The sequence below is a fragment of the Macrotis lagotis genome, chromosome 4, assembly GCF_037893015.1.
Source record: "Macrotis lagotis isolate mMagLag1 chromosome 4, bilby.v1.9.chrom.fasta, whole genome shotgun sequence".
In the NCBI taxonomy this organism is placed as follows: domain Eukaryota; kingdom Metazoa; phylum Chordata; class Mammalia; order Peramelemorphia; family Peramelidae; genus Macrotis; species Macrotis lagotis.
In genome coordinates, this window is record NC_133661.1 from 53,737,598 (window position 1) to 53,750,892 (window position 13,295).

Below are 13,295 nucleotides of genomic sequence, written 5' to 3' on the forward strand. Positions count from 1 at the left end.
AACTTTGGTTATGTCTCATTATTAACATTTTCTTGGATATAATTATTGATTATTGCTATTATTTGCTGTCTGATCCACTCATTGTTTAAGATAAGGTTATTTAATTTCCATTTAGTTCTTGTTTTTTCTTTCCCTGACCCTTTATTACATGTAATTTTTATTGCATCATGATCTGAGAAGTGTATATTTATTATTTCTGCTTTTCTGCATTTGATTTTAAAGTTTTTGAGCCCAAGTACATGGTCAGTTTTGGTGAAGGTGCCATGAACTGCTGAGAAATAGGTATAATCTTTTCTGTCCCCATTAAGTTTTCTCCAGAGAGGGTGGTTAGGTAGCACAGTGGATAGAGCACCAGCCCTGGAGTCAGGAGTACCTGGGTTCAAATCCGGCCTCAGACACTTAATAATTACCTAACTGTGTGGCCTTGGGCAAGCCACTTAACCCCATTGCCTTGCAAGAAAAAAAAAACAAGTTTTCTCCAAAGGTCTATCATATCCAAGTTTTCTAAGATTTCATTCACCTTCTTAATTCCCTTCTTGTTTATTTTGTTGTTAGATTTATCTAGTTCTGAGAAAGGAAGGTGGAGGTCTCCCATTATTAAAGTTCTGCTGTCTATTTCTCCTTGTAAGTCACTCAATTTTTCCTCTAGGAATCTGGAAGCCATCCTACTAGGTGCATATATGTTTAGTAATAATATAGCTTCATTTCCAATGGTGCCTTTTAAGATGTAGTTTCCTTCCTTATCCCTTTTAATGAGATTGATTTTTGCTTTTACCTTGTCTAAGATTAGAATTGCTATCCCAGATTTTTTAAAATTCAGCTGAGGCATAATATATTTTGCTCCAACCTTTTACCTTTGCCCTGTGGATATCTAACTGCTTCAAATGTGTTTCTTGCAAACAACATATTGTAGGATTCTGGTTTTTAATCCATTCTGCTATCTGTTTCTGTTTTATGGGACAGTTCATCCCATTCACATTTACAGTTTAAGATGACTAATTCTGTATTTCCTTCTATGCCATCTTTCTCTATTTCTATTATCTCTTTCCTTTTCTCTTATTCCTCCTCACCAAAATTTTACTACCTTTCTCCTTTGATTTATCTTTTAAAAATTTAAATTTCAGTTTATTTTCACTTAAACCTTCCCTTCCCTTTTATCAGTCCCTTCTTCCCTTATCTTCCCCTTTCCCAGTCTCCCCCTTCCCTGTAGATTAAGTTAAATTTTTAAACCCAAGTGGTAATGTATTTTATTCCCTCACTGGGCTAAATCTATTGAATAGAATTTACACAGCATTCACATTCTCCCTTCTTTCCCTCTAAAATTAAAACTCCTTGTGCTTCTTTCCTTGGTACTCTATTATTAGTCATGTATTCTGACAAGGTCTCAAAAGCAGGTCTAGAAAGATCCTTTCCAGGGCAGCTAGGTGGCACAGTGGATAAAGCACCGGCCTTGGAGTCAGGAATACCTGGGTTCAAATCCAGTCTCAGACACTGAATAATTACCTAGCTGTGTGGCCTTGGGCAAGCCACTTAACCTCATTTGAAAAACCTAAAAAAATTTTTAAAAAAAGGAAGATCCCTTCCAACATCATGATTCTCATCAACTGGGGTGATATTACTAAGAGTGATGCTATGTAGTATGATGGGTGATATTCCTAAATAATCCTAATTGAATCTATATTTGAAATGGAATGCAAGGCAATTTGGGGGGTCAGGATATACTATGCTTCTCTGCATCTCAGTGCCTACCATCATGTCTGCAAACAAGTAAATAATTAACAAAAGTTTGTTATGAATGAAATATAAAGGAATACAGAGTTTCTGTGTGGATCTACATGAGAAATGGCTTAAATAATATTTGTCATGTAGGCTATCGGGATAACACAAATGTTATGTTTACAAATTTGTGAAGGTTATTTTCAATATCATCAGAAAAATTTCTATGTAGCTACTTTAAGTATAAAGCTACTATACTGTGTATAAAGGCATTTTTGACCTTCCCTGTATGATGCTTTGAGTATGAATTTCTAGCATTTCAGGTTCTTCTTTTCTCTGTCTCTCTGTCTCTGTCTCTCTCTGTCTCTCTCTCTCTCTCACAAACACACACACACACACACACACACACACACACAACGTTGGTTGGTCCACTTTACCATTTTGAGACCCTCTCCACGGCACAGCATTTCATACTTCCGTCTTTCAGACAGGTAATCCTTGGCACGCCCCTTTCTCTTAGGATCACTTTCCTGCTCAGATTGGTCATCATCTGTTTTTGTGGTAGATTTATTGGCATCTTTTTCTTTAGCCATTATATACTCAAAATACTTTAAGTTACCATTGGCTCTCTGATGTTCAGGATCTAGAGACACAGTAAGAAAGACAGACCACAGATATTTAAGGATCATCATTTACTTAAGGCTAACAAATACTATACTTCTTTGTGAATCAAACCATAATTTCTTTGGTAATCAATGAAAAAAGTCTCACCCATCTGTATAGGACAAGGAAAAGATTTTTCTGAGACCAAAAAAAAAAATACATTGGGAAGTAGAATAATATCAACTAATATCTCTTATTCTGATGCTTCACTAAAAGATGCTAGTGGAGCACATGCTTTGTTAATGCTTCAGTAAAGCATGAGTGCTTTACTGAAATACAATGACTACAAGTTTGGATCCATCAATGTCAATCAAAAGACCAATCTAGAATCAAAGATTTAGAACTCAACAGGATCTTAGAGGTTATCTAATATAACTACCTCATTTTACAAATGACTAAACTGAGGCCTTAATGGCTAAATGACTTGTCCAAGGTCATATAGATAATGGATCCAGAGTTGGGTCCTCTGACTTCAAATCCAACATTTTCCATTATACCATGATGCCTCCATAGCTAAGTTCAGAGAGACCAATCACCAGAATTACTCTAGTAGGATGCATTTTTTTTTAGATAACTCTTAAAGACAATCTACTAAGCCACAAAGGGTTTGCATTCTACATAGGTAAAAGGAGTGTCATACAAACAAAGATCAAATATCTTGTTTAAGTATGAGGAAAATACTTGGCAGAGGTCAAAAGCAATGACTGCTACCAGAGCTAAATAATAGCATTCTTGAACTACCTCTTAAGCCTGGGACCATGTTAATCTCAATATTCAGAGAAGGAAGAATAAAATAAGTTAAATCCATAAATTTCCAGATAAGCTAAAAGCCAATAGCTATCACAGAATTTCTAGTCACAGCTGCCTGCTACTCTCAAGGCATAGAGGCTGAAACTTTTGAAGGCAAAAATAAATATCACACAAATTAAAACAAATCTAGAAACCTATATCTATCATCTGAATTATAAAATGATATCTGATCATAGTTCAGTTGTTACCCATAATAGTTCTGACTCCAATTACTCTCTGTTAAGAAAGTTCAAAGTAAAAACACTTTCTCAGTTTCAAGGATTACTTTTACATTCTGCTGTATGCTCTGCCAAGTAATAGTTATGCATGTGCATAACAAAAATATTAGGAAGAAAATGGGAACCAGATTTCCAATGAGTAACTTCAAGAGACATCTAGAGCTCTGGCTCTGCAGGATATAAATCTTGTTTTTGTAAAGATAATAAAATTAATAAGGCAATGTAAGTAGTGCCACAGGGTCTAAACCCCATCCATTTTTAAGCTAATAAAATATTTAAGAATTAAGCATTTTTATTAAATAACAAAGTATATAATTGTTATATATAATGTACATTATAATGTATTAGTAATTATGATAAGTGCTTAAGGATTAAATTCCTATGCTATTATTTCTCCCATATCCATTAGCACTATCATAATTTATTTATTTATGTTTTTGGTTTTTGCAAGGCAACAGGGTTAAGTGATTTGTCCAAGGTCACACAGCTAGGTAATTAAGTGTCAGAAGCAAGATTTGAACTCAGATCATTCTGACTCCAGGGTTGGTGCTCTATCCACTGTGCCTCCTAGCTGCCCCAATAATTTATTTTTAAATTACAAGCAGAGAATTCTATTTTAATTCAATGTAATTTTGAAGAAAAGTACAGTTATACCATACAAAAACCCTATACTAAACTCTATACCTATAAAAATTAGGAAGTGGGCTATAACTTAATACAGCATTAGTTTTAGATTGAATAAGCCACCTTATGATGTGATTATGAAATTCCTGAAGAAAATAGGATAAAGACACTCAGGTAGTCTTTAACAGAGTGGCATTTTCTAGTTTTGTCAAAACTGATCCCTAAAAATTTCTTTTGAGAATGTGAGAGGAAAGAATGGGGTAGCCAACAGGCAGCTCCTCTAAATTCAGAAGAGGCAGTTCAGGAATAACTTCAGAAGAGGATCAGTTCTAACCTACCCAGTTCAAGAAGCTTTTTGGTTAGCATGAGTGCTTTCTCCAAGTTCCCTTGCTGGTACACGGCATAGCTCCAATAGTCTAGAACTGAGACTTTGTCAAGGGTGGACACCTCTCCTTCCTCTAGCTGCTTCAATGCTTGTTCCATCCACAGCTCAGTATGGTAGTAATCAGCTTCCGTATATGCTATCTTCCCCAACTCAAAGCAGTCCTCAGCTGTCAGAGAAGACTTGTGTTTTACACCTACAAAAAGAACAAAGCATATAAGATTCAAAAAGTCTTATACCACAAGCGTCTGTCCTTATATTTTCCACAACAGAATCTTTCAAATAGATTACAGAAGTAACATTTTTTCCTTAGGATATTTAATATCAAGTAATTAAAATATCACCTAAACATCAAGTAATGTTGCTTATCTAAGCAAAGCACTGCCAATTTGTTCCTTTTAATTCACATAGGGAGTACTGATACTTATATAAATGTTATATTTACCAGATATGTAGCTTTTATTGGCTCAAAACAGCTTGTAGACAGAGATCACAGAATTTAGAAATGAAAAACTGTAGAGATCAAATGTTCCAACCCTCCCACTTTATAAAGGGGGAACTGAAGCTCAGCAAGGTTAAGTGAATTGCTCAAAGTCACAAAAGGAAGCTAGCATTTTAATAATGCTTTAAAATCACAGAGCACTATATATATATATATATATATAGATATATAGATATAGATATAGATATAGATATAGATATAGATATAGATATAGATATAGATATAGATATAGATATGTATATATCATCTTTTCAACCCATGAGTTAGGTATTAAGGGTAGCCCCCAGGCCAGTTTTATAGATTAGAAAACCAAAATGCAAAAAGCTGAATTTCAAGGCCAGTCCTCTTTTCACTATACCGAACTGATTCTCCTGGGGAGGAGCAAAGATTCAAATTCAGGTGCTCTGAGTTTAATGCTTGCATCCTCTCCTTTATTTTGGAGATAAAAGGTCATCTGCTGCCTCTCTTAGAGAACAGGGCAAACCCACTAAGGCAGCTCATTTTTGAAATAAGGCTTTCACTTGAAGAAAGGGTATTCTACAGAATCCCTCTGAATGCTCAATGAAAAACCTGCAGAGAAAATTATATATTTTTCTTTCTGTTACTGTTATTTAGTGCCTACCAGGAAAAAAAAAGACAAAGATGATAAAAAAGGCACATCTGGCATGAAATAGAAAATAATGAAACAAGAAATATTTCTGTACTTTGTCCTAGTAGAAAAGGGCTCTCACCATAATATATCTCTCTTCCCCCCCCCCACCTCCACTCCATCTTCCACCTTAGAGATATTCAGAGAATAAGCTAACCTTAGAAGAAAGTGTATTTGCACCAAGGGAAGGTAAAGTGAGGGAAAAGAAAAATCAAAGGCAGGCCAAACAATTTTATTTGAAGAGACAAGCAATTTTCTATCTATTAAATAAACTGACTTTTACAAAGTGGGTAGAATAAAAAGGAATTTATGACTTATTTTTAAAGTCTGTTTAACAAATGACTGTACATGTATAACCTAAATCAGATTACTCACTGTCATAGGTGGGGGGGGGGAAGATAGAAAAATGTGGAACTCAAAAATCTTACAAAAAGATGAATGTCAAAAACTATCCTTGTGTGTAATCAGAAGAAATAAAATAAAATAACATTTTAAAAAATCTTTAAAAATCTTTTAAATCTTTCTACTTTTTTTTTAGGTTTTTGTAAGGCAAATGAGGTTAAGTGGCTTGCCCAAGGCCACACAGCTAGGTAATTATTAAGTGTCTGAGGTCGGATTTGAACTCAGGGACTCCTGACTCCAAGGCCAGTGCTCTATCCGCTGCACTAGCTGCCCCAAAAATCTTTTAAATCTTTAAAAAAAACAGAGCCAGCATCTGGGCTTAAATATATCAGGTATTCATTGTATCTAGGTTGACTATTATTTTGTTTCAGAGATAAAAGGTTGAGGGCTTCTTGAGCTGATTCAGATAAACTGCAATTTAGTTAAGCTATGAAGTTATGAAGCAATGTCTAACTTCTAGAGGACAGTGTTTTATTTTTCATCTTTACCCTGTTATGGGCAGAAATTGAACTAGAAAGAAATTAACTATCAACACAGCCCTCAGGAAATGATTTCAAAATAAGATAAAGAAATATTTGTTAAGCATTTTCTTATGTTTATTTAAACTTAAGAAATGAAGTTCAATTACATTATCTATTTCCAGGGAAGAAACAAATCAAGAGCCGGGGCAGGAGTCTTACAGTGGAACTAAACTCATTTCACTAATTGTTTTTCATTTATCAATCCCTACTCCTGGAGCTGATAGTGATCCTAAGGTTTTTCTAAATGAAATTAAGAAAATGGTTGTGTCCAATGAGTCTAAAAATAAAGTTTCTTTTAGGCACACTTTTTCAATCCTTTTAACAACAAAATATTAACTACAAACATCTAGTTTTAAGGTAGTTTACTTTCATCTGAGAAAAAGTATAAGAATTTCAATTCAACCCAGCAAGCACTTACCACATACAAGACACAAGACAAAAATGACCAATAGTCCTTGCTCCCTGCCTACAAGAAGTATATGTGTTGCTGTTGTTTTGTGTCAGACTCTCTGATCCCATTTGAAATTTTCTTGGCAAAGACACTGGAGTTTGCCATTTCCTTCTTTAACTTATTTTACAGTTGAGAATCCAAAACAAACAGGGTTAAATGACTTTCCTAGAGTCACACTCCTAGTAAGCATCTGCCATCACTCTTATTGTCTATACAATCTAACTGCCTCAAGAAGTTTACATTCTACTAAAATTCTTCAGCAATTCCCTAAGATCTCTGGGTAAAATACAAATTCCTCATTACAGTATTGAAAGCAGCCCATGACAAGATAGTTCTCATAGGCCATTTTCAGCTTTCTTTCTTAAAACTCAACATTGTCTATATTCCGGTACACCTGGCATTCTGGCTATCTCCTAAATTTGACATTCCTTCTGCCAACTCTACACCTTTGCACTGATGGTTCTTTCCTCCTTCCCCCTTCCTCTTCTCCCTCTTCTCTTACTTCACCTTGTTCATCGTTCTTTCTCCCCTTCCCTTCCATACAATATCTAGTCTCTTTCATTCACTCAACAAGTTTCAATTAAATATGCAGGTGCTAAGCTCTGTGCTCAGTTCTGAGGCTATAAATGTCACCATATCATCAGACTCACTCTTTGATCATGAGATCTACTGTCCATGTGATGCTCGTTCTGGAATTGTGTCTGCTGCCCAGTTCGAAACTATTAACCAATATTATTATCAGTGACCAAATGGGATCAAATTTAGGGGTGTCATTAGGGCTCCCACATTTCCTTCACCTCCCAAGCAAAACAGTTAACTCCTTCCCAATCAAGCCTTACAAATGGAAATGGCAAGCAGCTCAAAATTCCAAAGAAAAAGAAAGATCTCAATGAGTCTCAATGTCAGTATATACCCTATTCTTCAGAGACACAAACTGTAATTAAAAGTCACAATCCAAATGCAATCTTTGGAAAGATCTCAAAAACATTAGCATCCATGTGGGATGGCCCAGGTGAAAAACAAAAGCAGGGATGTGAAAGGAAAACTGAGGCCACCAAAAAGAGAATACCCAAAGGCACTTGCTGCTTATCAAGCAAGCCTCATTTCCAAGTTTCTGCAGGATAGCAGAAGCACACCTACTGTACAGCAGACTCTGGCATCTACTAATTTATCATGCTCCTTTCTCCTCTTTCTCAACAGGAACCAATGTCAGACTCATCCACAGTCACTTCCCAGGGTAATTGCCCCTAAACCTGCCAATAAATCAGACTGGAGCTACTATTACCACTGCAGCTCATCTGCCAACAAACATTTCAGCTTCATTAATTAACTAAATGGGAATAGCCATGATTGCCACACCATCACAGGGCAAATACAGTAGCATCAATTGCATCAGCAAATCCAATAACAAATGAAACAGCAACATTTTCAACATCACATGAAGCATCAGCTGCATCATCACTAACATATTCAGAAAATCCACAACACTAAATGCAGCAGGAGCTACAGCATATCATTGCAACAAATGCAGTAGCAGCAACAAATGCAACACATGCAGCACCAGTCTCAGCCTTCTCCTTGGCAAGAGTCCTCTAGAGCTTCATAGATCACTTCACCCTTTCCTGCCACTGGAAGTCCCCAGCTAACACCTCAGCAGCACCAATCACAAATATAGGGCCCAACACAAATTTAAGAATTATCACAAGTCTGTATCTTCTAATGATAACTGCTGCAGAACCGGTTTGCAGTTATTTAAGTAAGGTAAAATGTAAAGGCAGATCATATTTGACTAAAACTATAAATTGTTGATGGAGGTGCATAAGGGATGGATCAATGGTCCTCAGAGAGGCAATAAAGAACTGCAATATAGCTGTTTATCATCTTTTAGCTAGCTATAAATCATTTGTTTTTTAAAGAAAAGTTAAGCTCTTTGATGTGATGCCTTTTTAATTTATTCAAGCACTGTGACTCCAGTGGTCTAAACATGGGATATTGAGAAGTACAAAAGTATTAATAGTTCTTTTATTTCTATGGAGGTGGAATGGGGACAAAAACAACCATTAGGGAAAGCTGAATAAATTAAAGTATATAATGTACCCCCATAAACTCCTAATCTGATGTCTCACTGTGAAGTGTGGGTGGCTCTGAGTCCTCAAAGGTTCTTCAAGTAGACTGTAAACTTTAGCAGGCTCTTCATTGTGCTAGAAAAACCTCTGAAGTATGGTCCTGTCACAAACCATTCACTTTCAAGGATCAGGCTAGCTAAATAAATACAAAGAGGCTTATCACTTCTAAGTAGGCCACTTGGTGGTGAGCTCTTTGGCCATGGTAACCCATGAAACAAAGAAAAGTATTAGATACCTCTGTCTTTCATAGTTTCCTTATTATTTTCATAGTAACAAAGTAGGAGAAAGAGAATGAGGATAAATCACTTTTAGACCACATGTAAATACTGATTTACCTACTAGGCTAAATTTAAAATTTTTACTTTACATTTGGATCAATGACTCAATATATTACTTGAGGATCTAAGTCACATCAATCTTTACATTCTTACAATATATTAAATGAAAAGACTAAAGAAGTGGCTAAACATAAAAATGTTTCACATTTCCTTTTATGTTAGAAAAATAAAGGAATTGGTGGAATTATTTTTTTTCATGCAATTAAAAACAAGAAGGAATTTTTTATGGGACACTTGGTCATCTCATCTTGCTTATCCATAACATATATATATATATATATATATATATATATATATATATATATATATATATATTTAGAAAGACCAGGGTGGCTAAGGTTGCGCAGTGGATAGAGCACCAGCCCTGGAGTCAGGAGGACCTGCATTCAAATCTGGCCTCAGACACTTAATAATTACCTAGCTGTGTGGCCTTGAACAAACCACTTAACCCCACTGCCTTGTAAAAACTAAAAAAAAAAGACCACTATGAATTGTAATATCTGTTGCAAAGATATCAGCAGGTGGAGATAGTCTTCAAAAAAAATCTACTGAGAATATATTAGAAAATAAATGTTATAAAAACAAAAGGCATGGGGTGGCTAGGTGGATAGAGCACCAGCCCTGGAGTCAGGAGGACCTGAGTTCAAATCCAACTCAGATACTTAATAATTACCTAGCTGTGTGACCTTGGCCAAGTCACTTAACCCCATTGCCTTGCAAAAAACAAACCAAAAAAAGGCATCAAAGAAAAAATCCCTCAGTCAATAATAAAAATTCATTTGTGTTGAGGGATACCTCAACAATGAGAGGTCTGGAAGAAAAAACAAGTCTACAAAAGCTTAACAAGAGTCACTACTAAGATAGGACATAGTAAGGCCATTTAAACACAAAGAGAAAAAGACAATGAACAAAATAAATCGAAAAGCTATTGTCAAGGGAATTCTAAAACAAACTTCTCTATCAATGACAATCCACATTTGGACCCTCACATCTCTGATGTATTGCATGAGAAGTAAAAATTGTTCTAATGAAAACAAAGTTGGGAAAAAATAGCTGAACCTGAATAGGCACGATGGGGGATAGGGGGGTCCATGCTGGAGACAACACAATTCTGAGGAGGGATTAATTTTCAAGATATAAGAAAGAGTGGAATATGTCAAAGGTTTAGAACTTGTCAAAGGGGGATCAGAGAAAACAACAAAGCTAAAAATTCATTTACTTATTTTCTTGCCTTCTCAAAATTTTTAGGAGAATAATCTGCAAATATTCTGGGTGAATCTTTCATGCAGATAAAAAAAGGGAAGAGACAAGCTTTTATGAATGACAGCTTACAGAAGATCATACTCACACACTGAAAGGTATGGAAAACCCAAGTATGCTTATTGTGAGTTGAATATAAACAAGTATTTGCTTCTCTATGGCAAAATGCTACCATCTTTACAAGCTTTTTTCTTCTAACAAGTTAGTCTCCCACACATGTCAAGATTTCTTAAAAGGTAACAGATAAACCTGTTCAATAGCACTCTGAATGTTAATACACTACAAGGCATAAGAAAGAAAAAATAAGACATTTGCTTGTCAAAGTTGTTTGGCACCATGTAAGATATTCAACAGAGAATCCAAATTGAAGAAGGAATTGTCTATGGTGAGTTCCTACAGAGATGCCTGTTTGTGGCTGACATTTTATTAATTAAATTAAGTCCCAGAATATGGCTGAACCACCTAATTGATTCTCACGAGTTCAGTCTAACTATTCATACAGAAAAAAAAAATCAAAGAGATGAAGAAAGTTTATTGTTCAGATATTCAAATTTATATACAACCCATAGATCTGGTTCATCAGTACATTTATTCTTGATAGACTGACACTGGACAATGAATTCAATCCTAAAATGAAAAGAAAGTAGTTTGCATTGTCCTGAAGAAAAGGAAAAGCTCCTTTCTTGATTGCAGGCTTTCCATAAGGGCCTATGTTTTCAATATTAATATTCTACAAGTTTTACTAAACAGCAATGAGACATAGACTTCAACTGCCACTGAAGAATTAAAAGTGAATATAAGAGAACAATAGAGAGGTATATGATAGGTGTGAGTGGGTTGAAACACAGAACCAGCAAGGAACTACTATGAAGAACAAGAATAAAGATATCATCAAGGAAGAAAGGATGTGTCAGAAAAGAAGAATGACAAGTGGACAAGCAGGATGAACACTTCCCTTCATCCCAAAGGCAAGAAAAAACAATGAAGTCTTCCTTAAGGCAAACTTTTGAGAAGACATGAACAAGAGTCACCCGGGATAAATAGGTATAAATGGGGATGATCTAGATTACTGGTAGAAACTCCCAAACTAAGAAGATTGCAGATTCAATTAAGTAATCTTTCCAGTAGAACTATACAGGTCATCCAAAGAGCAATGGGGAAAGAGGTGACTGATAGGCGAAAGTAAATTACAACCTATTACCAATCAAGAAATATGCATTCCTAAAAGTTGTATTTTCTACTCATCTCATTTCAGGAGTATCAGATGAAGACATTAATTCTAGTGCGGTCAGGAGGCAGCTAGGTAGTACAGTGGATAGAGCACCAGCCCTGGAGTCAGGAGGACCTGAGTTCAAATGCGACCTCAGACACTTAATAATTGCCTAGCTGTGTGGCCTGTCACTCTTAACCCCACTGCTTTAAATAAATTTAAAAAAAAATTATAGTGTGGTCCATAAGCTTTTAAAAGATTCATGACATTTTAGTAATGTGTAAATTTTGCTTTTTTGTCCTATTAATGTAAGAAGATACAATAAGAAGAATGATTGCTTGTTATAAAAGTTAACTTTTGGTTCCTTTGTTTCCTGTGAATCTTGTAAGTTGCTTGTAGTTTATAATTAGTGTTTGAAATATTCCTTATTGACTGAATGACTGAATAAGTTGGGGCATGTCATTGTGATGAACTGTGAGGTACGAAAGGACAGGTAGGCTGATTTTGGAAAAACCTGGAAAGACTTGCATGAAACAATGAAGAGTAAAAGGAGCAGAACTAAGAGAACTTTGTATATAGTAACAGCAATAATGTTCAAAACGTAACTGTGAATGATTAAGCTATTCTGAGTAATATGAAGTTTCAAATTAACTAAAAAGGACTAATAAAGGAAAATGTTATCCAATTCCAGAGAAAGGACTGATATATGGAAGTGTATTGTATGGTTCTGCATATACAAGTACACACACACAAACACGCACATATATTCGCCAAAGGTTGACTTCTCTAATGCAGAATTAGGAGGGAGGATAGCAGTGTCAAAGAAGAAAAGGGGGCATATATGAAAGATGAACAAGATAAAATTAGCAGATCCCAGTGACAACATGGATACTTGGGGGGAGGGGGTTCGGGGGAGAGGGGGATGGAAGGGTTAATGATAGTGAGGAATTCAAAATGACTCCTCAGATGAGCCTGAAGGACTTGGAGGATAGTATAGTTCTCTGCAATCAAAAAGAGGGAAGGAGGTCTTAGAGAGAGAGATAACAAATTCATTTTAGACATGCTGAGTTTAGGAAATCCACTGGGCATCACATTTGAGATGTCTGAAAAGTAGGTGGAGATGTAAGATTGGAGCAGAAAAGACAGATTGGATAATCCTCAGCTTAGAGATGATAATTACATTTTAGGGAGCTGATACGATCACCAAGGGGAACAGTATGGAGAAAACAGAGAAGAAGATCTAGGACAAAACCCTAAGGGATAGCTAGGATTAGAGGATGTGATCTGGAGGAGAATCCAGCAAAGAAGTAATCAAAAAAGTAGGAGAAGAATCAGCAAAGAGTACTCAACAGTCTCAAAGCCTGAGGAGAATGAAGATGAGAAAAGGCCATTGGACTTAGCAACTAAAGGATTGTTAGTAACT

At 35.7% G+C, this 13,295-nt stretch overlaps 1 protein-coding gene across 4 annotated transcripts in view; it reads right to left on the reverse strand.

The window, feature by feature from the left end:
• Positions 1-13,295, reverse strand: part of P4HA1 (prolyl 4-hydroxylase subunit alpha 1) — a 98,858-nt gene that overhangs the window by 25,122 nt on the left and 60,441 nt on the right. For all 4 annotated transcript variants that reach the window (XM_074232809.1, XM_074232807.1, XM_074232806.1 and 1 more), the window contains exons 6-7: positions 4,370-4,609; positions 2,154-2,359 (exon numbers count right to left, since the gene is read on the reverse strand). In XM_074232809.1, coding sequence (XP_074088910.1) covers positions 2,154-2,359; positions 4,370-4,609 — 446 coding nt within the window. The remainder of the gene's footprint in view (positions 1-2,153; positions 2,360-4,369; positions 4,610-13,295) is intronic.